Here is a 25,361-nt window from a genome sequence, read left to right as displayed (position 1 = left end):
TTTACAATAGTTATGCGATTTTAAAAGTTGTAAACTTTCTTTCGTGCGCCACTACGTAGTCAAACATTTCATATTGTTTAAATATTTTTGTTATTCATTATACATTAATCAAGAGAGTAATAGTAATTTCAATATTCCTGTTTGGTTAAGTGTAGAAAAAATGAAAGAATATGTTAATATCCAGGAGTTTTCGTCAATTTACATATTGGTATCTAGAACCTAAAGTAAATTCAATTTATATTAGTTCAGTACTATAAAAAGTTCATGTATAAGTAAGAGACAGAAATTGTACCAAAGTCTTTACAAATTTGTTTGAAATTTATTTGTAACAATGCAGAACAGTGTATAGTTTGCGCAGGTAGATGACATATCATCTACTGCGATTGAAATAAAAAATATATATTTTCTCTAAAAATATTTTTATACGTAATAAGAACTATTGGAATTGCTCTGGGGGAACTTTTCCTATATACAGGGTGTTCGACTATTGTTGAGCCTCCGTTTAGGGAGTTATTCTACAGGTCAAAATAGAATGAAAATACAGAATAAAGTTCTGTAGTATATCTTGCTTCGTTTTTGAGAAAAATGTCTTTCAATTTTAGCTAAATATGCGTGTATCGAAGTATAGTTTTCGGCGCCTGAGGGGCATGGAGAGGCAAGGTGAAGGCGTCGTTGCACTTCGGAGTACGCGTATTTAGCTGAAATTTAACGTCAACTTTCCCGACAGCAAGGTGTGATATTAAAAAATTTTATTCTTTATTTTCGTCTTATTTTGGCCCGTAGGGCCACCCCTTAAAAAGATGACCAGCAGTAGTCGAACACCCATTATATTGGATCCACTTTACACATTCTATGGCACCATATTTTTGTACAATTTGTAATTTGTTAATTGCTTCATATAACATAATCCTATATTACGTAGTAAAGGATTCTGTTTTCTACAGATCAGTTATGATTGAGAATATGCTGTCGGATTTGGAAACTTCAATAAACTGTAAGGACTTGTCTTTCCAAAGTGAATGCTTGCTTCTTGGTGTGCAGCCGAAAGTGTATCAACCGCTAATGAAGCGTGTAACGTGTGGTTAGTACATAAATCCGTTAAACCTTTTGTGAGTTAATTTTTAATTAAAAAAATAAATGTTTGTAATGAACGAAACTTTTTTACAGAAAGCTTAGAAAATAAGATAAAACATTATGAAAACAAGAAGAAGAGGAAAGAGCGATCAAATTAAATAATTTTTCAAACTTTATTAAAACCTTGAAAACCAGAAAATTATGAAATGTATAACACTGTTTCTGATAACTTCGGAACATACAACAGTAAATAAATTCTATCAAGATAGTGGCATATTTTTTACTTGTTTTGAACATTATTACAGCTGGAAAATCACTATTATGTATGGAAATTGTTGTGTGGAAAATCACGACGTTTACCGTAATTTAACACGTACGTGTTTATCCGCTGAGCTCTAATTTCTGACGGATAAGTGTGCCAAGAACAGTAGGCTCGATTTGTATCTTCTGTACATGCTCTGGAATCATCTGTTACTTATGGTGCACGAGTCAGCGGTGGGGCGAAGAAAGGCATTGCAGAATTCGGGGAATTCGGGAGCGCATATCCCAGCCGCGGTGGCAGTCCCCCGACACCTTGTCCCTCGTCGTGGGGTATCGAGAACCTGTAACAACTCAAGAAAAGGGGGGGGGGCTGGGCTACGAAGGTAGCCTCCGGAACCCAGTCCACTGATTAGCTTAAACACTAATCTTCCGACTCTTCGTAAAGATCTTCTACCAGTCCTCGAGCAAGAGACTTCCTTGATCTTCGGTCGACGAACGGCTCATCTCGACTAAACGACTCCACTCCTCGGGGCTCTCTCTCGGGGGTTTGGCGTTCCTGCGACGGTATTCGACCTCGAACTCCCTCCGTCGCGACTACGCACTCGGCCTTTCTGCGACGACGTTCACCCTCGAACTCCCTTCGTCGCAGCTTAGCAACTCCGCGCACTCCTGGCGCCTCCACGTTGCTTCGGTGGTATCCGCGCTCCTGGGGACGCCGCTCGCCAGCAACTCAACTGCATGGATCCCTGACTGCCACCCAGAGCCGTACACCCACCAATCCTTGGTGTGGTCCGTGCACTCCCGGACGTCCCTGCGTCCCTGTCGAAGTCGCACCTCCACCACCAACACTCCGACGCTTCCTCTATAGCGTCCTAACTCGGCCTCTTCTGATGACGATTCCCCGAACCCGACGAGCCCGTCGATTCTTCTTGCAGCTCCAAGTCGAATCGGCATTGCTGAACGTTGTATCGGAATGACGTTCGTCGACTCACACCATCCCCGCAGAAAACCGTTTTTTTTTTTTTTTTTTACGGCAACCTACGTGGCCTCTTGTAACGACATTCGGCGCTTCCCCAAACATCAGTTTCGTCGGACAACACAACAGGAAGAGAACGGGACAAGTCATTAAAACATATTTGGGAGAACATATGGGACACGCCCGAGCAATCATCTGAGAGACATTATCCAGTGGCAAAAGGGATGACAATAAAAAAAAAACAGTGGGGAAACAATGGGAGAACATATGGGACACGCCCGAGCAATCATCTGAGAGACATTATCCAGTGGCAAAAGGGATGACAGTAAAGAAAACAGTGGGGAAAGGAAGAAGGGAGCAGAAGTTAACTCTTCCTACTTAAAAACCATGCTTGTACAAGAAAAGATAGCGATAACGAGACAAACCAAGTCGCGGCATCAATCTCGGACCTCAATTCCAAAGGCACCTCGTGACGACAAGCACGTAGTCCAGTGTGCCCTAGCGACCGTTTCCGACTCGGGACCTCGGAAACAGATTCACATCCATTGAGCACCTCACAGCTCAAACGTAGAATGCAAATTCCCTGCTCCGCTCTTCCCGTCCCTCTCTCGCCGCAAAAACGCCGCCGACACCACTCCTAAACGTCCTGCCGCACGTCCGCACCTCGACAGGAAAAGTTGACAGATCTCTGCCTGCGCTCACATCTCACGCTGTCCTTTCAGAAAACCACTTTTCGCGATAACCTCTGAAAGACGTCAAAACGTCAACGTTTTCTCGTCATCGAGAGCCAACTTCAGGACGCGCGCTCCCATCTGTCACACGCTCTTTTGTTTAATTGGGTAATTGTCCCTCGCAGTTCTCTACATTACCCAACGAGAATAATAAACCAAAATTCGGCCTCCTGCCGTTTTCTACATTACCCAACAGGAACGACACAATCAAAATTCGGATTCCTTTTCGTGGGTCGGCTTCCCGAGTTTCCAGAGCTGACCCAGCAATGTCCTCCTTTTTCGGCAGCATCCTCGCCGAAGCCTGGAAACTGCTCCGATGTCGGCGGGCCTCGACCGCCGTCGCTGCTCCCGCTGTTCCTGTGTTCGTCCCTCGATGTCAGCGGGCCTCTATCGCCGTCGCCGCTGTCCTTCGTTGCTGCCGCTGCTTCTGTGGCTGTCCCTCGTTGTTCAGCTGCAGGCTGAATCGCACGCAACGGCTCCTTGCGTATCGCACGCAACAGCTCCTTGCGAATCTTCGGGATCCGTGGCTACGGATCCCACTTCTGACACCAATGTTGCGCCGGGGCGTTTTCATCGCAGGCCACCCCGACGCAAAGGAGTAGAATAATAGACACGGACGCACACACGACTGAACTATATTGTTACACAGACCAATAGTTTACAAAGGTGCGACCCGTACGTCCGAACGCAATGGCGTTCGGTACAAGATCTCCTTCTCGTCGGCCTCTCCGATCGTCCTCTTGAAGGGGGCCGACCTTCTTCTATCTTCAGCTGCGAGCACCAGCAGGCTATGCACGGGCCTATACCCGGTGCTCGCAACAATATACATAATCATCATGAGTCGGAAATTCCTTGCGATCGTGGCAACGTTGCTCAAGGAGAAAATATTCTCGTACAGCAGTTGGTAATATTCGCGAACTTCAATCGGGTCGCGTGTGTGTCGCATAACCAACAATCTTTGTTGTCATTTTACGCAATTACACAATAGTCAAAATACAATCAGCTCGTCGTTGGAAAGGAAAACCCGTAAAAAATTCTGCATACAACGCTAAACTCCGTGGACGTGCATTGGGGCGTGCCAGAAAACTAAATGCCCCACCACCTGCCTTGATAATCGAGGAAAACAACGATTCGGAAAATGTTATCGAAAACGCCCAAGATACAGAGGAACACAATGATAAGTCTCTGTCAGACGGGCTACGAATTGCTGATCTTTCAATTTTGGGACAGCAATTGTGGTGCGTTTCTTGTAAGGAATGTTTATCACTGGAAACCATCGAACGCGAAATACGACGAGGACTGGGCTCAATTTTGTGCATACGATGCCACAAGTGCTTGCTTCTAAATGAAGTAACTACCGGCAAGCAGCAATGTCCTCCAGGCAAACGAAATGCATCACGTTTCGACATAAATTACAAAGCAACAATGGGTGCGAATCAAATGTATTCTTTGTTTTTGCCTAACAAGAATTATAACATACACAATAACTATAAGCAATGACTAAAAATGTCTTCTAAATAAATTTTTTCATATCTTCAGGTATCCTGAGTGGTGGCATTGGCTGGACTCATATTAATAAACTTTTCGCATGTCTAAACATCCCCTGCTTCGACTATAACACTTTCAAAGTTTACGAGAAAGAAGTCGGGAATGCAGCAGAGCAAGTGGCAAAAAAAAGTTGTGAGGACGCAGCAGCTGTAGAACGAATGCTGACTATTCAAAATGCAACCTCCATTGAAAAATCATTGTAATGATCGCTTTAATGTTACGAGAATGTGTTGAAAGTTTTCCTTTGCCTTTTGCTTTGTCCAAGTATACAGTAAACATTCGTATTAAACCCGACGAACGGGGCTGACGGTGGGCTTACGATGCGTTGCGGACACTATTCCGCGCGTCCGATGCCGCATCGTTTATGGAAAACCTCAATAAATTTAATTGAATGCATACTTAGTTATTTCATACCATTTTTCGTTTCCTTCCCAGACCTGAGAACTTCCAGTCCAATTTCCTAATTCCCAATAAACAAACCACTGAGCCCGGGGTAGATGAGTATCCCGTTTCGTTTAATGACGTTGTACGTATTATAATTTCGTACGACATGGGTTGGAGTAGAAGAGGATCAGGACGCGATTATGATAGCTTGAATGGATTCGGAGCGATCGTAGGAACGATGTCGGGGCTGGTACTGGACTATTCAACGTGTAATCGCAAATGCAAAAAATGCGATACCAATGGTGGTAACCCTGATGACCACGATTGCCGTAAAAATTACTTCGGATCAGCCAAAGGCATGGAATCTCATGTGGCTAAAAAACTTATCCTAGAGAGTGAAAAACTTAAGGCACAAAATCTGGAGGTCGGGGTATTTATAGGAGACGACGATAGTTCCAGCATTGCACAGTGTCGGGCTGCCAGTTCTCATCCAATAATCAAGGAGTCGGATACAAATCATGCGGCTAAAGGAGTCAAGAACCTACTCTAATATTAAAAAAAAAAAAACATAAAGATCTCACAAAAGATGCGATTATTTGGTTTCACCGATGCTTCACCTATGCAGTGAGTCAAAATAAAGGAAAGAGTAAAGAAATGGCGGCTGCCATCTTGTTTATACCCTACCATGCAACCAATGATCACAGCAAATGTGGCGCATGGTGTGGGTATGTACAAAATCAAGATAATTATAAACACCGGATTGTCCCTGGTGGATTTTCAGATCCGCAATTAACAACAGCGCTAAAGGATATTTTTAGTAAACTTGCGGCAAATGCGCAGAAATTCGCTTCTGCGGCTTCTACGAATATAAACGAAAGTTTGAACGCATCAATGGCCAGCTTCGCACCGAAATCAAGATGCTACAGCATGAGTGCATCTGCCGATCACCGCTTTGCATTTACTGTGGCCCAGAAAAATCTTGGAGCAGGATTTACTGAAGCGATTGCAAGTTCTTTACAACTCTCTCGCGGGAAACACCATTTGAGGCACATTGCAAGGAGTAATGAAATTTTAAAAAACAGACGGCAGTTGATGAACACTCTAGCTCATAAAAAAAGGAGAATGGAATTGCAAGAAATGCGAACTACGTTGCGTCAACGACAGGAAAATGTGGAGGGCACGATGTACGAGTCAAACTGTTCCCTCTTATTGGAACCAGCATTGCAATTTGATGACGATCGCCTTTGCGATTCGGAAGAAGCAGCCGATGAAATAAGCCAGATCGCAATTGTCCTCTTGGATTTGGTTTCGACAAAAATTCTTGCATTTTACAAATAGGTGCAAAATGCGGGAAGAAATGTTTCGAGACATACAGGGTCAACGTTATAAGCTGCAACCCGCGCCCGCGCGAACTTGTAAAATGGCAACACCGCCTCACGGACGCATTCCACTACAACCATGCGCCGATACTTCCGCCATCTATGAGCCAATGATGAAAGTGCAGGGTCTTTTAGGTGCCAGTAGAGGGTGCTTTTGACTTTCGTCAGAGAATATTAAATTTGACGTAGCAGACGGGTAAGAAAACGGTAGCCATTTTAAGAGTGCGACCGCGCCGATCCCGTTATCTGCGTATGCAATGGTCCAGCAGCGGTATTAGACCACGCTGACGCGTTAGTGGCCCGGGTTGATGAATTTGGAGCATTTTTCGCATAATTTTTGTACTACAAAAGATAATGGAATGCAATTTGCGCCATAAAATGGAGACAAATTATCCCCTTCTAATGATGGAAATTTTACCAAATTTTATGTTTACTTAATTTTTCTTTTTTCAATTATTTAACCATAATTGTTGCGACAAGCCTTTGCAAACTGTTTATTTAAATACTTTATATAATGCTCTTCTTAAAATTCATGGCGCCGATAAACAATAGGCTAGTTATCCCTGTATCATTACTTTCACAAATTGGTTTCCTTTTTTGCGATTTTATCCTTAATGTAGTGCATGCACAGATCGGAAGTAAGGGGTAACTAATGGGGTGTGTCGCTGTTTCTCTAGCATTCGTTAAATTTTTTCTACAATTTTTGTGTCTGAATGTTTTAACCCTTTAGATATTATACGCCACACCTGTAGTGACTTCTGTTTATGTCATCTTTTGGAATGGTACATGAAAATGCGCAGGCTGGATGTGCGTGATTATTATGTGGTCCCCTCCTCGAAACTGACAGAAAACATAACCTATATGCTATACCTGATTTCATAAAAATACTGTTGCGGCGTAATAATAATATTTTGGAAGGATGTTAAATCAAACAAAGTTCACAAATGTAGCGTAAAAGAACGAAATAGCCAATAAACATTCATTGTCATGTAGCATATAGGTTACATTTTCTGTCACTTCGAAGAGGAGACCACATAATGATTACGCGCATCCAGCCTGCGCATTTTGACTAGACCGGGCGGCCGCATTGAAGGGTACGTTCCCCACCTTGCAGTAGTGGTATTTGGAACCAGAGATGGGCATAAAATTATTTTAAATAAAAAATTGGCTCCCAATAATAGGCAGAAATTTTATTCGAAACCAATCAAATATAAATAACCCGGAGTTATTTATTATACGAAGCGCCGTAACGGAATTTCTTTATTTTTCATCGTATCAATATGAAAATGAGCAATGGATTCCTTGCCTTCTTCCGATTAAATTGACAAAAAAAAATTTAAATCGGACTACTTTTAACGAAACTTACGTTAATATCATATTTTGAAACGATACGCCACTATTGCGGCTTTGATACGCAGATGGCGAAAAATCAAACCAAACCTGTCGTAGCTAAAATCATTGAAATTGAGACGGGTACGAGACCAGTCGACACATTGTGTTCATACCTCGTTACAGTAATCTGGGGTGCGAGTGGTAAACCGGCTATAAACGCGGAGCGCCCGGCTCGCTTATCTGAGCCGGGAAATTCCAAATAGCTCTTTGCGACGTTAATTTGAAAGCGACCATCTTAAAATCCTCGAAGCTCGGGCGTCACCGCTGTCCAGCGCTCGCTGGCAGGTTCGAACGCCGGACCGGTGCGAGGAGTGCTTTCTCGCATGTTTCGCGACATTCAATTTCTCTTACAAGTCTATCATTATATTATCCTTAAATTGATTCCGCCCTTATCATTGATTTCGTCCTATTGTTCACCTACACTACTTTCCTCTAGGTATTATCGGTTTACGCTCGCTTCTTTGCGCGTTAGAATTTGATCTGAAAACAATCGCACGGAATAGTCTTCCGTGTAGACTTCCTCGCGCCTCAGTTTTCATATTTATTTATTTACGCGCGCCTAAAGGTGTAATCTGACGGCACGTGAATCGGCGACCTTTGCGCGCGAATCGCCGAACCCACGTGCGTTGAGAACGCTCATGGCTCGCCGACTCAAGCTCACCAAGCCGACCATCCGCGCCTGGGCGAGCCGAGCAAGCAATAAATAAATATGAAAACTACCTAGAGCAAAGTAGTGTAGGTGAATAATAGGACGAAGTCAACGATAAGGGCGGAATCAATTTAAGGATAACATAATGATAGGCTTGTAAGAGAAATTGAATGTCGCGAAACATGCGAGAAGGCACTTCTCGCACCGGTCCGGCGTTCGAAACTGCCAGCGAGCGCTGGACAGCGGTGATGCCCGAGCTTCGAGAATTTTAAGATGGTCGCTTTCAAATTAACGTCGCAAAGAGCTATTCGAAATTTCCCGACTCAGGTAAGCAAGCCGAGCGTTCCGCTTTTATGGCCGGTTTACCACTCGCACCCCAGATTACTGTAACGAGGTTTGAAAACAATGTGTCGACTGGTCTCGTACCCGTCTCAATTTCAATAATTTTAGCTACGATAGGGTTGGCTTGATTTTTCGCCACCTGCGTATCAAAGCACACAAAAGTGGCGCGTCGTTTCAAAAGATGATATTAACGTATATCACCCCATAGTGGCGCACACCGGGCTCAAGAATATGGTTGTTTCGTTTCAAAGGACAAAAGCGGGCTCAGGGGGCGAGGCGAAAATTCAACGTCTTAACGGTAGGCAATTGTTTGTTCTCGAAGCGTTCGTTGGGAACCATTTGCCTGCCAGATGACTAAAAGGCAATCGACATCGTGCCATTTTTTCTGGTATTTTCGACTACTTTCGTCCTGAGATAATCCGTTAAATTGTTCTGTCAGTGAGGGTACACGGTTACCTCGGACCGGTACATCCCGTCGTCCACCGCTGACTGACAGAACAATACGGTCATAAACCGCGACCCTGGCTAAACACTCCAACCGAACAACCTAGCTAGGTTTGTTAGCCAGATGTCTGGTTTTCCTCCGCTACGTCACCAAAAGGGAGAGGTCTTCCTCCTCCACCACCGAAATCGAGGAAGGAAGGTCCCTCCTCTTCGAGGAGAGGTTGGCCAATCAGCAATTTTGGCACCTCTCGAAAGTCTAACGCTTTGTCTACCTTCGAAGCCGAAAAGGGAGACGGGACAGAATTCGATCGGTCTGTCAAGCAAACAACTTCTTGTCTCTGGTTGAGACCTCGATCGACACTTAAAACGATCAGATAACTTTACGAGGATCTAGTCAAGCATTCGTGACTAGAACTATCAATCAAACAGTTCTTACTCAAATCATCGTTCGGATTTGAGTAATTACTCTGGTCAGCGTTCGTGACCAAGACTATCGAACAATTTACATTCGTGCTTGTGTGATCATGCTTGTGTGATCATCATACATCAACGAGCTATATCAATTTAATAATCACTCAAAATTAATTTGGCGAGTGATAAGGTTGCCAGCATCGCGTACCACGGAGTCTCTTGGGCCTTACAACCCCAAGAGGAAAGACAAAACTTTCGCGCGTGTTGGTGGCTAACATTTTGGTCCTTCGAGCCGGGTGTGTGTGTGTCGCGGTTGTGGAAGTGCAGTGACAAAACTATACACTACTTCTTTCGCGTGGACTCCTGAATTCCCACAACAAACAGTGGATATTCGAAGCTGAGGCGATTCAACCAACGCAGAAGCCATCGATCAAGGTAGGCTCGTTATTGGGTATTATCAATCAGTTTCTGGTAGTGACTTTCCCGTTTTCGTGTAATCCTGTCCAACAATGCCGAAACCGAAAGCGAACACACGTGCGAGCGCAAACGTAACTGATAACAATCAGATTATATCAAATTTAAAATTTAAACGACGCACATTCAAGACACAGATCGCCAGCTTTTCAAAATATATCGAGTCCTATCAAGACTCCGACAAGGAACGCGTGAAACTTCGCGATCGCGTCGAACGGCTTCGGAAACAATTTGACACATTCAACGATATTCAAGACGAATTGGCACGACTTGAAGATTTCGAGCAAGCTGAAGCCGAACGCGAAGAAATCATGAATCAATTCGATGACATTATAGCTACAGCGGTAGTTTTACTGAATAGCTGCGAAGCATCCACCAGTCGCCTTCAAACATCAACAAATATCGAAAATGCCTCGCGAGAATCTCCTGCGCCATCCACATCCGCGTACGGACTTTCAGTCAAACTTCCGAAAATTGATTTACCGAAATTCGACGGTCGTATGGAAAAGTGGGTCACGTTTAAGGGTGCATTCACCACCATGATTCATACACAATCCGCGTTGAGCAGTATGCAGAAGCTTAATTACTTACGCCTTTCATTATCGGGCAAAGCTGAAGCAGCAATAGAAGCATTCACGATATCCGACGAGAATTACGAAGAGGCTTGGAATCATTTAATCGATATATATGACAACAAGCGCGCTCTTATTCTCCGTCACGCCGCTCTCCTTCGAGACACACCGGCTATGCCCGACGAGACGTCAGAGTCCATCTTCGATCTCGCCAATTACATGCAATTACACATTCGTTCATTACAAGCTCTTGGCCGCACGTGGGAAAATATTGCAAATGACTTGCTAACGAGCATCGTCGTGGCTCGCATGGGAAACGATATTCGTAAGACGTGGGAACGAACTTTAATGGACACCGAAATGCCGGAAATCACAAAAATATTTAAATTTTTATTCACCGCATCGCACCAATGTAAAGATTACGAACCTGAGTCGACCGTAGTCCGCTCACATCCGCGCCCACAAGCCCAGACGCAACGCCGACGCGAACTCAATGTCTCAGATTCACCTCGCACAAACGCAGTCAAACGGCGATATTCACCTCCAACACCTCGAGCAAAACGTCAAGCATTCGCTACCAATTATACAAACAAATGCCGTATGTGTAATACTGACTCGCACGCTGCATATCAATGTCCGAAATTTATTGACATGACTGTCGACAAACGTATCGAAGCCGCGCGCAATGCACAATTGTGTTTAAATTGTTTACGATCAGATCACCAAACCGACGATTGTAAAGGTGGAAGATGTAGGGTATGCAATCAACAACATAATACAAAGTTACATCAAGAATCAACCAGTCACGTAACGGCTGATTCTTGACTATCATCATCACATAACGGACCACAAGAATTCGGAGCAAAAAATCAAAAACGTAACCGTCGGAAAACCATTCCAATCACCGAAGGGTTAATGGCCACCGCAATCATCAACGTTCTTAATCTCGACCAACAACCAATCGAGTGTCGAACATTAATAGATACGTGTGCGAACGCAAATTTTATGACGGAAGACTTCGCCGCGAAATTACGCCTTCAAAAAGGGAAACTACCCGTAGCCATCGAAGCTCTAAATGCCATTAGCACTGTAACCAATCAAGTCGTCGCGACCACCATCGAATCACGTTCATCAAAATTTAAGCGGAACCTCACATTTTTTATGATACCTCGAATATCTGGATTATTACCAGATATACAAATCGATCGTGCGAAATTACAAATTCCAGCGAACATTCGATTAGCTGATCCGCATTTTCACCGACCAGCACCCGTAAACATGTTGATTGGAAGCGGCCCTTCACTTGCGTCTCTAAGTGTCGGGCAAATCAACTTGTCCCCTCATAACGCATCGGATCTCATCCTCCAGAAAACACAATTCGGATGGATCATCGGGGGGAGTGCACCTTCAACGGCACCACATGCAAAACGCAACACCTTTCTGACAAAACTAGATTTCGATCTAAAGAGTTTTTGGGAAGTCGAAGAAGGCCCACATGGACGGCATCTCTCATCCGAAGAACGAATTTGCGAAGAACATTTTTCCAACCACGTTCAACGAGACGCATCTGGTCGTTACATCGTTGCGCTACCGTTCAACAAAAAATTATCACTCCTCGGTGAGTCGTATTCGCAGGCTGTCAATCGGTTTTCCTCGTTGGAACGGAAACTAAATCGCGACCCAGAATTAAGACGAGAATACTCAGCCGTAATCAAAGAATACCTCTCGCTCGGTCATATGAGTCAGGTACGAACGCACAACTCGCACGGTTTCTACCTGCCTCATCACGCGGTCATTAAACCTTCCAGCACGACAACGAAGGTACGTGTTGTATTCGACGGGTCCGCAAAATCAAGCAGCGGCTTATCACTTAACGATACCTTAATAACAGGACCTACCATCCAGGACGACATCTTCTCTTTACTCCTGCGGTTTCGCCTTTACATATATGTTCTAACCGGGGACATCGAAAAGATGTACCGACAATTCCTCGTTCGGCCGGAGGATCGTAAGTACCAGCGCATCTTATGGCGAAATGAACAAAACGAAATCGCAACATACGAGCTGAATACAGTCACGTTCGGACTATCTTCAGCTCCATTTCAAGCCATAAGATGTCTGCATCAACTTGCGGACGACGAAGAGGCAAATTATCCGAAGGCTACGACCACGCTGAAAAGGGATATGTACGTCGATGATCTTTTGACCGGGGCAAATACGTTTAGAGAAGCACAGGTTCTACGCGACGAGATCATCAACATACTCCAACGAGGAGGTTTAAACATTCGACAGTGGACATCGAACGAGCCCAAACTTCTCACTGGACTCACGAAAGAACAGATTCACCCAAAGGTCTTCGAAGATTCCACAACTGTGAAGACGTTAGGCATCTTCTGGAACGCACGAGAAGATAACATCAGCTATACCGTCAATTCCAACATGGTTCCAAGTTGGAATACGTTATTGCTACTACTTCAATTTCGAAAAGAATGTGGGTTAGTCCGTTGTTTGCTCTCACTGTCTCAATTAACGATATTACGCATGAAATTAGTTTGCAGGATTGAAAGCCCGTTTCGTTAAAAGTAGTCCGATTTCATATTTTTTGCCAATTTAATCGTAAGAATACAAGGAATCAATTGCTGTCACTTAAATGACAGAATGATGAATTTTAAAAAAAACATTATATAAAGTATTTAAATAAACAGTTTGCAAAGGCTTGTCGCAACAATTATGGTTAAATAATTGAAAAAAGAAAAATTAAGTAACCGTAAAATTTGGTAAAATTTCAATCATTAGAAGGTGATAATTTGTCCCCATTTTATGGTGCAAATTGCATTCCGATATCTTTTGTAGTTCAAAAGTTATGCGAAAAATGCTCCAAATTCATCAACCCGGGCCACTAACGCGTCAGCGTGGTCTAATACCGCTGCTGGACCATTGCATACGCAGATAACGGGATCGGCGCGGTCGCACTCTTAAAATGGCTACCGTTTTCTTACCCGTCTGCTACGTCAAATTTAATATTCTCTGACGAAAGTCAAAAGCACCCTCTACTGGCACCTAAAAGACCCTGCACTTTCATCATTGGCTCATAGATGGCGGAAGTATCGGCGCATGGTTGTAGTGGAATACGTCCGTGAGGCGGTGTTGCCATTTTACAAGTTCGCGCGGGCGCGGGTTGCAGCTTATAACGTTGACCCTGTATGTAAATCCAACAAGACCAATTGCCTCTGCAGTGACAACGGTTAATGGATTAATGAATATACACGGCGAGTTATTTTACAATGGAATAAAAGTATCATCAATTCCTTTGAGAGCAGCTATTGGAGAATTGTTGAACTGGTTGATGTTGATTGGAAAAAATGCTGCATCGCGACACACAATTTAGGTTTTGATGGGCCAAGATTATTAACAGCTATAAATCAGTTTTCGTTGAAAACAGAATTTTCTGCTGTTGTCGATGGTTTCGTCGATACTTTAAGGGGGCCGTCTCCGCGGGCCTTTGAATGTGTGAGTACGCTCACACAAGCTAGGAAAAGCGTGCACGTATACGCGTGTAGTAAGCAAATCGTAAATTACAACTTTCGTCCTGGAATCGGCCCGAAGGAAGTTTTTGCGGGTACAGTTGCCTTCAGTAGACATCTGTGCAGGGTGGTCTGGTGCGTTTGAACGCTAATAAGCACCCAACTTTGAAATAATAATGAATTTATGACTCGAAAACTGTCCGAATGAAGCTTCAAGGCTTCTCCGTTGGTGGCGCTAATGGTGCACTGCAGCCATGTAGCACCAGCGTGACGTGTAGGCAGGGCCGACGCGAGGTTAGCTGGCGCCCTTGTGCAAAAAAATTTTTGTTGTCCCCAATTTTTTGCACTTGTTTTCTATTTAATATGTTTAAAAGAATTACATTTATATTTAGTTTATGTGAGGTGTTAGATTCCTTTATTATTAAGCGTACGATCTAGTTTTTTTAGCGTCCCATTCGGCTGGCGCCCTTGTGCGGCGCATGGTTCCGCCGGGCCTGCGTATACGCGATGTAGTAAGCAAACCGTAAATTAAAACTTTCGTCCTGGAATCGGCACGGTGGACGTTTTTGCGGGTTTAGTTGCCTTCAGTAGACTTTTGTGCAGGGTGGTCTGGTCCGTTTGAACGCTAATAAGCACCGTACGTTGAAATAATAATGAATTTATGAATCGTGTACTCAGGACAGCCCGAAAAATGACAGAATGAAGCTTCAAGGTTTCTCCGTCACCGGCGTTGATGGTATATTCGTGCCTTGTACCATCAAAACCGGTGGAAGTCCAATCTAGCCGATAAATGTAGGAAAGACATAGTTGCCGAGACGTATCGGGAGTCGAATCGCGCTGTTGCCGCATTTCCCCTATCAATATTTTTCCATCGAGGAGGCTTGAATGAATCACGGCGAAGCAGTTGGAGAACAGAGATGGGCAAAGATAATATCTGGATAAAGTCAAATAAAAGATACTACAGTATTGTCTCATGGAACGAGAGCGAGCAAGAGGCACTGAAAGCGAGCGAGGGTGGTGCGAGATAGACGACGAGATGTTGTTTGTCTCGCTCCGTCTTTCGGACGCCTGACACTCGTTCCATCTCGCTCCCCCTATCAGCTAAAAAGAAGCGAGAAACGAACACTGAGAATTAGGGCTCTGCTCGCGATACGAGCTCAACGCCGCGCCGGTCCCGACCAGCGAGGATTTGGGCTGTTCGGCGGCGCACAGTGGGGCATTTGGGGTCGAAACACGGCACTAAGTCCTTTTACAAAAATATCGCTAAACTGCAAATTTTCTTTTACAGGTAGTTGATTGCAGGTATTATGATTGTTTTTCATATTCATTAATTTTTAACGCGACTACATGGTTTCGAAGAAGAGAACCACGAAACTCTTCAGAATTTGTATTGTTGTTTATAGTATTATTGTTTGCTTAATTCAACTAATTTTTGGTGGAATTAAGTGTTGAGGTATGTATTTGAAGTGTACCAAATTTGATTTTGATATCCCTGATATTTTTGGAATTATATCTTACTGAATGTCCCAATTTTCATTGTTTATTTTTAACGGGAGTTCAAACGAGGTAGTTAGAGGGACGAGAAGGGGTCTATGACGCTTTTTTTTTACAAAAATGCCTTTCCTGCCATTGAAATTCAAAGTAACTGAAGTCTTTTTACATGTGAAAGATGCGGAACTTTTTCCTATGTACAGTGTGCACGATATTGTCGGCAATTTGTAAAAAAGTACTATGACCCATTAAATAAACAAATTTCATTAATTTTTCTGTACCAATAGGATCACAAGTATACGTCCTAACTGAATGAAATGGAAAAATTAACGATAAATATATGATTTGGGTGAGAAAATGTTTTGTGCCGTGTTTCGACCCGAAATGCCCCACTCTGCGGCAACTTGTAATCTCGGTTGGAGAGGCGTACAATGTTGATAAAATGTAAAATGTCACGTTTTCAATATTCAGTAACATACTGCTGAGATTTTCCACATTAAAATGAATTCAAATGCGGTATAAATCGGAGTATTTCTAGAACTGTACTAGATAATTAAATATAAATGCGAAACATTTCTAATCTAATAATGCTAAAAATAATCCGATTTATACCGTGTTTAAATTCATTTTCATCTGGAAAATCTCAGCAGTATGTTACTGAAACGTTCATGTCGATACAATGGAAAATGAGAAAATTTTACATTCCATTGAAACAAAGAAAATGAACAATCATTGATCAATTAGAAATATTATATATTTAAATATTTAATATTTATGTTATAATTTTAAAAATTATTAATAATAATGGGGTTGCCGCCGCGGCCCCCTCGGCGGCCTCCTCGGCGGCCTCCACGGCCGTATTTTAATTTTTTCAGCTCCTTCTTCATCTGAAACAGTACCATAAAAATTACATCTTCTAGTTCTACGCCTACATATGAGCCGTTATTTCTTATACTGGTATAAGTCCATTTATTCATACATTGGGATATTTAAGGGTATGCTTTTGAATCAACAAAATATTCGCATCCGTAAATCAAATCGGTTAATGTTTTTAAAACTATAAACTTGTGTAATTTTATTATGGAATAATAATCAATAAAAATGTTAAAGAAAATAAACGATTTTTTAGCTACAGATCGACTTATACCACTTTCAATAATAATACAGTATTGTCTCCGTATGTGTTCGGTTTGGTGCACACGATACGGGTTTGTTGCTATGTATCTCCACTCTTGCCCGGCGAAGGCGAGAGCGAGATGGAACGAGAGCGAGCGAGAGCCACTGAAAGCGAGCGAGGACGGTACGAGATAGACGACGGGATGATGTTTTATCTCGCTCCGTCTTTCGGACGCCTGACACTCCGTCTTTTGCGTTCGCGGCCGTCGCGCAGGCAAAGCGTTCCATCTCGCTCCCCCCTTCGGCCAGGAAGAAGCGAGAAACGAACACTCGGAATTAGAGATCTGTTCACGACAGGAGCTCAACGCCGGCCCGACCAGCGAACACTTACGGAGATAATACTGTACACACACATAATTTCAACATAATTTACTTTTGCTAGAGCTTTTTCCAATTTTTCCTCCCTATTCTGATTCTTCTCCTCCTTCTTCTCCTCCTCCCCCCCTCCACTTCCCCCCGACGGGGTCGGGACCGTATCTTTCATCTGGAAATGAAATGTTGAATGTATTATTTTTGGCAAATAGTAAGATGGTACAGCGTGATTCTCTCGCTAGAGTCCTCAAAGACAATAGTCTAAGAGGTGGATAGATAGGGGTCAACGTAACTCGATGCAGTCATAGTTCTTATTGTTGGATTAGTGTTGTCGAATGCGAAAGCCCCGTCTGCCGAGTCAGTCCGGAGAACTAACGCGGGGGTGAACGGTCAAACAGGTAAAATTTGCAGCATAATGAACGTCATTCTTGCTTTTCTGAAATTTCATATACTTATTGTTTACGCATAATGAACGATATGCAAAATGGCAGACCACCAAGTGGGGATAAGACGTTGGCAGATGTAAGAAGATCCTAAAGTTGAGGGTATTAACTCGCTTTCTAAATTATTCGTTATAGTTTTATTTATTCCGTTGTTAAAAGTCGGTAGAGTCGAGAAGATTTTTCTCGAGTCCCGGTCTGTAATCGACTGACTTTCCGTCCCGTGGAAAGTCCCCTCTTGTCCTTTTGGGAAAACTCTTAAGGACCCCGATGCCAATTTATGATGTTTATGGCGTCGCACTGGTCGGGCCCATCGATGAAAAGCGCGATACGTGGCTTGCGCGCTAGTGCAAGGGAGAAATATACATTTGTTTCTCCTTTGCCCTAGTGGGACCGCCGTCGGCCGCATATTGGAACGGCAGCCGCCTTTAGGGCCCACTTGGTGGTCTGCCATTTTGCATATCGTTCATTAAATGCGTAAACAATAAGTATATGAAATTTCAAAACAGCAAGAATGACGTTATTATGCTGCAAATTTTACCTGTTTGACCGCCCACCCCCGCGTTAGTTCTTCGGACTGACTCGGCAGATGGGGATTTCGCATTCGGCAACACTAATCCAACAATAAGAACTGTGACTGCATCGAGTCACGTTGACCCCTATATAGCCAGCTCTCGATCTCCAATGCCACCAATAAACCGTGCCTCGCTGAGTTACGTGGAAGTGACGAATTCCACGTTCTGCATTTCTCAACAGATCTTTGCGAAAATGGCGTCAATCGATGTCGTGCCGATGAAAATGGTACCACGCTAACTTCGCTAAAAATAGTCCGAATTACATGACATGATTTTAATCGGGAGAATGCCAGGAATGCATTGGTATCACTGCAATATCGATGCAATGAAGAATAAAGAATTTTTTAACACACCGTAATGAATCTCGTCGCGAGCTTCGACGTCCACGAAACTCAGCGAGGCGCGGCTTACTGGCGGCATCGCGTTTGAATACTCTAGCCAGAGAGTCACTCTGTATAATAGTATACAATATAATACTTACATTTTGTGAATTCTGCATCGTCTCTATCGCTCTAGAGTTCGTGAGCCAACTGTTGCTTGCCACGCAACAAGTCCTTGGGCAGACTTATTTGTGGAGGGGGCTACAGGAGCCTTGGTTACGTGTGCGTGACTGATGCGTGCGCAGTTTACGCAACACAACCACCGCTCCTGTAGATGTTCCCCTCCATCAGTGGCACCTCGACCCCCCGATCCCTGGTTATTTAGCAGCCCGGCGACTATCTTCACAATTTCTTAGAATTCTTTATTCCAGAGTGAGAGAATCCGCGGATATACTACGGTATGACCCAACCAACGGAATGAACTGAAATTTTGAGGGGTTGGGCGGGAGGTGGAGAGACCCTCTAATATAAAATTTCAGCTGCGGATATTTCTTAGTTTCTGAGATATTAATAAAAAAATTTCGGCATAATACATTGAAATCTACCTATGTACACAGACGTTACTAACACAAGCATCTTCTTCGTTTCACAGTCGACGATACAATGTACGATATTGACCTCATCGCGCGATGCTTGTAACTGCATCAGTTTTTATTCCCAATACAGTACAGTAATACTAGAGTATTTCCAAAGTCACATCGGTTCGCTGTCGTGCTTTCCGCGCCCCACGCACTGGTCTAGCTCCAACCGGTGGCCGATCGAGACGAAACTTGCCGAGTATTACGAGGGGTATTACAAAATTTCAAAAGTGGAAAATGGCGGGGGAGGGGCAGAAGGGCTCACGGGTAGGGAGGCCTCCACCAACGTAAATAAATTTCCAAAATAAATTAACAATTTTTTATTAATATTTCGGAAACGAAATATTAAAGAATACCCGAAGCTACAATTTTAGATTTAGGGTTCACACCCCCTCCCCACCCCACCCCACACCCAAACCTCATCTCGATCGGCCACTGGTGCCATTCGGAAGTATATCCTTTATTCGTTGCATTTATTCGAATAAAACTTTCGAATTAAAAAAAAAAGGTAATTATGCAGAACTGGTGTTTCCTCATCGATTTCAATTATTTTTGGATATGTTGCCGGGGATATGATTCTGAACAACTTTTTCCTATACATGTTACCGCCGCTCGACCTTCGTTGCCGAGATATTTGCCAGAAACTATCGGTATAATCTGACCATTGTTATATAGTCTGTTGAAAACCTTAGTGTTAACTTAGTTTAGTAAGCGCTAGTAACTGTAAGCCCTTTGTTCATATAGTTCTTCTGTAACTATGGGATTTTCTGTCCCGGATAATAAAATAATATAATAATAATACCGATAGTTTCTGGCAAATATTTCGGCAACGAAGGTCGAGCGGTGGTAACATGTATAGGAAAAAGTTGTTCAGAATCATGTCCCCGGCAACATATCCAAAAATAATTGAAATCGATGAGGAAACACCAGTTCTGCATAATTACCTTTTTTTTTTTATTCGAAAGTTTTATTCGAAAGTTTTATCTCTCACTTTCGAACAAAGAATTCTAAGAAATTGTGGAGATAGTCGCCGGGCTCCTCAATAACCAGGGATCGGCGGGGCTCGAGGTACCACTGATGGAGGGGAACATCTACAGGAACGGTGGTTGTGTTGCGTAAACTGCGCATGCATCAGTCACGCGCACGTAACCAACTCCTTCGGATTCACGTTTCACGTTCACGGTTCGCGTTTACGTTTTTTGTAACGGGCAGTAGGATTTTGAGTTGTGTTGCGTTGTGTTTGTGTTTGTGTTGTGTTTGTTGGTTTAGTGTGGAATGAGTGACACTCTAAATGTGAATATGCAGGATGTGGAAGAAGATATGGACAATAATTCTCCGTTTCGTCCACGAAAATTACGTCCGTCCGCAAGGAGATTTTCGAAACGGAAAGTACATCGCCAAAAGAGAAGATCTTCAGCCCTTCAGAAGAAACAAGAAAACGAAAAAACGGCAGACGACACTGCCGTAGGACATTCAGAAGAAGTGGCCGAGGAACGTATGGTAGAGGAACCATCAACATCCGATGGACAAAATCATACGTACCAAGAGATAATGCACTCGCCATCCGATGAAGACACTGATACGGCCAGTTTGGGAGAAACTGAAGAGGCGCTTCAAGAATTTGATGTTGAAAGTAACGAAGAAGAAAACTTCGTTATAGAAAAAGTTGCGAAGAACGAGTCGCAAGAGCAATCGCGTCTCCTAAATAGCAACGATGTAATGAATTTTCAAAATGTGCTTGCTCAATTGCAGAAAATAGGTAAACATGCAAAACATAGAGAAGACTGCGGCATTGAACACCTACGAATAACTGGTGTGAAACGGTGTGGCTTCAAGAGCATCTTCAGCGTAATGTGCACTTTATGCCATTACAAAGCTGAAATCCACAATCAATCGAACGAAGCCGAAGAAGTGGATAGCAATCAGGGCGTCGTTAATGCAACAATTTTATGTGGAGGCAGTTATGCTCAGTTGGAACACACTTTTGCAGGAGTGAACATACGTTGCATGTCGAAGAAAGAATTCGTGAAGAATCAAGATGAATTCGTCAAGTCCGCAATTGCCGCTGCAGAAGAAGAGATGTTAGCAGCGGCTGAAGAAGAAAAACGTTTGGCGATTGAGAGAGGCGACGTTCTTCCCGGGTCAGGGACCCCTCACATCCCCGTTGTGGCCGACGGAAGCTGGATGAAGAGATCCTACCGCAGTGGATGTTACGATTCTGCGTCTGGAGTCGGCGTGATAGTTGGCTATCACACGAAAAAAGTATTATTTTACGGCGTTCGGAACAAAGTTTGCAGAATTTGTCGGATTGCTGCGAAAAACGAGAAAGAACCCCGAAAGCACACATGTTTCAAAAACTGGAAAACATCTCAAGCATCGACTGCTATGGAAAGCGATGCTATAGTAGAAGGATTCAACACTAGCGTAGAAAAACGTGGGCTCGTTTATTCTACACTGATTGCTGATGGGGACAGTAGCGTGTATAAGAAGATAATACTACTAATAACGCTGTGGAAAGTTTGAACGGACTAATTGCCAAGTACACTGGCGGAAAAAGATTAAATTTCGCCAAAGAGGATCTTATACAGGGAGATGTGCTGCTGCTGTCGTGGAGTACAACAGTAACCAAGTGCACTCGCGATTGGATGCGGTTATGAAGAAGAAAACGCCCGAGGTTGTGCACCAAATGGAAGAAAAGAAAAAGAAAGAAAAGGAAAAGAAAGCTGCAAAACAGAAGGAAACGAAGGCTGCGCGATATGTACGCAAGCATTTGCCCTCGCAGAAAGATTGTGATTATGGACAAAATGCACAGAAACCAGTCATGCCATCCGAAATGTACGAACTGGAGCGGGAAAAGCATATGCAAATGCTCAGTGACTGGCAAGAGAAAAGACATGCCATTGAAGATGAAACAATCGGACAAGCAAAGAACCGCAAATGGTTGCAGTACAGGTCCAAATTGTTGACAGCATCCAATTTTGGACAAGTGTGCCGTCGCCGACCTGACACGCTTTGCGCAAATACAGTAAAATCAATTCTTTATCCGAAGATAATTAGTGCACCCGCGGTGGAATACGGGAAAGAATGCGAGAATATTGCTCGCGAAGAATTGAAGAAGCAATATACAGATATTGCGGAATGTGGATTTTTCATCGACAGCTGCATCGCCTTCTTAGGAGCTTCACCGGATGGAATCATCGGTCAAGAGGGCATTTTGGAAATCAAATGCCCCAAATCAGCGGAGAACTTTACGCCTGAAGAAGCTATTGAACAAGTTCCCGCTGTCCGGCGCATGTTCACGCGTAACGCAGGTATTTCAATAAGTAAAACGCATCACTATTTTTATCAAATACAAGGCCAGTTACACATTACTGACAGAAAGTACTGTATATTTTGCCTTTGGACCCCGAAAGGGTTGAAATCTATAAAAGTAGAGAGAGATGATGCGTTTTGGAAAAGAGAAATGGAGCCAAAACTTGTTCAATTTTATTTAGAATGCATGCTACCCGAATTAATAGATAGTCGGCACAATAGGTGCATGACTATTCGGGAGCCACAATTTATTCTAGCAGAGAGAGCGAAAGAAAAACCGAAAAGCTTGAAAAAGCGAAAAAGGTCTCCCTCCAGAAATAATGAAACTATTATAACGGCCCGGCGTCGCACCGCGTTGTAAAGCGCGGTACCACTGACCCCGTCAGTGGTGACAAGTGCCAGCGATGGCACTTTTACTCGCGGATCATATGATCACGCGAGTCGATCGACGCCGCCGTCACTTCCCCGAAGAAGTGAAGAAGAAAATAATAAATTTAATTCACCCTTTAATTTTTTCAGACACATTTCTAAGTTCACAGCGGAGCTGTTACTTTTTGACCCGTCGGGTAACCGGCTACCCGGAACAACTTCAAGCCATTGAATGTGGTATTGTTCGATCATTTTTACCTAATATCAAACAATACCATAGACAATAAAGCATTCAATTCCTTGAAGTTGTTTCGGGTAGCCGAGTACCCGACGGGTAAAAAAGTAACAGCTCTAGTTCACAGGAGCAGACAGACGGAATCGGGCTCGATCAAATGCGCCAGGTTGATTCACACGGGCCTCGCAGGTATACATGATGTTCGACGAATTATTGAAACAAATTTTTACTTTTATATAAAACTTACAGAAATGTCTGCGATCATTTGTTACAGGCGGATTCTTTACCAAATTACTGCAAACATGGTTTATGGGACAGTAATGTCAGGACAAATGGAATGATAAGTACCATATTTCAGGTAAAGTTTAACAGCTTATACATCTGCAGTAAAATTTTGTACGTTTACAAAACTACAATTAAGTATTTCCTAATGAACTTCATAATGTGTTACAGATCCACACTGCCTATGTCATCTTTCGGTACGAGCGACCTAAGAAAATTGTAGGAAGACCGTCAAAGAAGAAGAGGAAATACACCAAATGAGAGAAGATAATATTATTACAGTATTGTCTCGTTAGCGGATCGCTGATCCGGATCGGTGTTGAACAGCCAGTGTGAACATAGGCCTAATTCCAAACTACGCACCTCTGCAAAGTTTCGAGGGAATTGGATGGTTGGAAGTGGTTTAAAATTGAGTTTCCAGATTTGAATCAAGCAAACAAACAAACAGAGGATCGTAGCTAAATAAAATCGTTTAATGGGACATTCCCAAATATCAGTATTGTTAGTACTGAACTCTGGTTTATATTGATAAATTTTTACAACCGTGGAATAACAATTCCGAAGAAAACCATGTACAAAACTATTATTGAAACAGACAATTCTTGTTGATATAAAAGATAATTTGATGTATAGTTAGATGAAAAAAAGCGGCATATGTTTTTAGAAGAATTACAGCATTCATAAATTTCATTACGATCGGCATGTTACACTTCGGTGATGTACCTTATTCAAATTGTATGCTTTGAATTTGCACATTGATTATACAAAGCATTGCATCGTTCTATGTATAAATAAATACTAAATTAGTATTGTTTCATTGACATGTTTCCTAACTTCACTACTCAACCTCTCTATCTTTCAATAGTGCTATCCTCCTTTACGTTCAGCGAGGCTCTGATGCTAGACGCAGGAATTGGCGGGCTCCAGCTACAGCTGATGCACGAGGAAACACCTACAGCGGTGGTTATGTGTGCGTGACTGACGCACCGCAGTTCCCCACACATAACCACCGCTCCTGTCGATGTTCCCCCCTCCATCAGCGGTACATGGAGCCCGGCGATCGCTGCCTAGACGCAGCTCTCGTGCCGTATTCCTCCAAGCTTCTCAATAGAAGGAGCTGTGGCAACAGTGCGGCAGAGACGGAGACAACAGAACATGCGGCAACTATGCTGTCAAAAATTCGTCTACGTAGAGTATCGGTAGATGTCACCATCGTACAACTTCTTTTTACCGACCGCAGTAGTTTCATTAGGGTCCGTCTGTTTACAAGGGCGCTTCGATCGATTCGGACCATAACAAAAAGGAGACGGCCCCCTTAAGGGGATAGACACGGGTAATGCAGCGCGCTGTATACCGACACAATCTGGCTCGAAACATGGGTTCGGGATTTTTCGTTTTTCGTCCTTATATGAGCAGATTTGGGGCTGGGCGAGGTCTCATTCGAAAGAGGAAGGTTCAATGCGGAGCGCTCTGCTCATGGTTCAACGAGATTGTGTTGATGTGTAATAATATCAGTGTCTAAAGTAAAGCAAAAGTCGACAAAATATACCCGCAGAATCCAAGCATTTTTAGGTCACTAAAAGTTTTGTGACTCAAACGGTGAGCAGAGCGCTCCGCATTGAATCTTCTTCTTTCGAATGAAACCTCTCCAAGGCCAAAATCTGCTCATATAAGAACGAAAAACGAAAAATCGTGACTACATTTCCAAATCAGAGTTCCGCCATATTGGCGATAATACATAGCAAGTCACTTGACAAATTTAGTTGAAGTAGTAGATACGAGATGGCGCCTACTCGGGAGGACTGCCAACGTGGATTCCTGGCAAAACCACAGACGAGGTATAGAATAGACCCATCACCTTATGGGACTTCGTGTCGCCACCCAATCTGTGTTACCGAACCATAATTTGAGGACTGAATTTAGCGACCTCTGTTCATGAACAGCGTCCAACTCAGCAACTACTCTGAAATGTGTTGAAATGCTGAAAGGTGTTGCGTACTTGCATACGTGTGACTTGTTTAGAGAGAGAGTTTGACATAAGAGGGTAGGC

At 43.3% G+C, this 25,361-nt stretch overlaps 4 protein-coding genes across 6 annotated transcripts in view; 3 read left to right on the top strand and 1 right to left on the bottom strand.

Annotated features, from left to right (window-relative positions):
• LOC143373935 (tRNA pseudouridine(38/39) synthase) overlaps window positions 1–1,342 on the top strand; it is a 147,174-nt gene extending 145,832 nt beyond the window's left edge. Inside the window, exons 5-6 of the mRNA XM_076821660.1 lie at window positions 945–1,081; window positions 1,168–1,342. Of these exons, the coding sequence (XP_076677775.1) occupies window positions 945–1,081; window positions 1,168–1,232 (202 nt within the window). The 3' untranslated portion in view covers window positions 1,233–1,342. The remainder of the gene's footprint in view (window positions 1–944; window positions 1,082–1,167) is intronic.
• LOC143374151 (uncharacterized) overlaps window positions 1–25,361 on the bottom strand; it is a 232,093-nt gene that overhangs the window by 136,820 nt on the left and 69,912 nt on the right. The window lies entirely within an intron of this gene.
• Window positions 20,069–21,470, top strand: LOC143373793 (uncharacterized). The gene is made up of 3 exons (XM_076821344.1): window positions 20,069–20,872; window positions 21,104–21,138; window positions 21,188–21,470. The coding sequence occupies exons 1-3, from the start codon at window positions 20,389–20,391 to the stop codon at window positions 21,197–21,199; spliced, it is 531 nt and encodes a 176-aa protein (XP_076677459.1). The 5' UTR covers window positions 20,069–20,388; the 3' UTR covers window positions 21,200–21,470.
• On the top strand, window positions 21,683–24,112 carry LOC143373673 (uncharacterized). Of its 3 annotated transcripts, XM_076821130.1 has the most exons (3): window positions 21,683–23,218; window positions 23,304–23,387; window positions 23,483–24,112. In XM_076821130.1, the coding sequence occupies exon 1, from the start codon at window positions 21,767–21,769 to the stop codon at window positions 22,784–22,786; it is 1,020 nt and encodes a 339-aa protein (XP_076677245.1). In that variant the 5' UTR covers window positions 21,683–21,766; the 3' UTR covers window positions 22,787–23,218; window positions 23,304–23,387; window positions 23,483–24,112. The 3 variants fall into 3 exon arrangements, with proteins under 3 accessions (XP_076677245.1, XP_076677244.1, XP_076677243.1); XM_076821129.1 differs by having other exon boundaries at window positions 23,304–24,112; XM_076821128.1 differs by having other exon boundaries at window positions 21,683–23,387.

This window comes from Andrena cerasifolii, chromosome 10 (genome assembly GCF_050908995.1).
Source record: "Andrena cerasifolii isolate SP2316 chromosome 10, iyAndCera1_principal, whole genome shotgun sequence".
NCBI lineage: Eukaryota > Metazoa > Arthropoda > Insecta > Hymenoptera > Andrenidae > Andrena > Andrena cerasifolii.
Note: the sequence above shows the minus strand (reverse complement) of the source record. Positions and strands in the feature narration are given on the sequence as shown.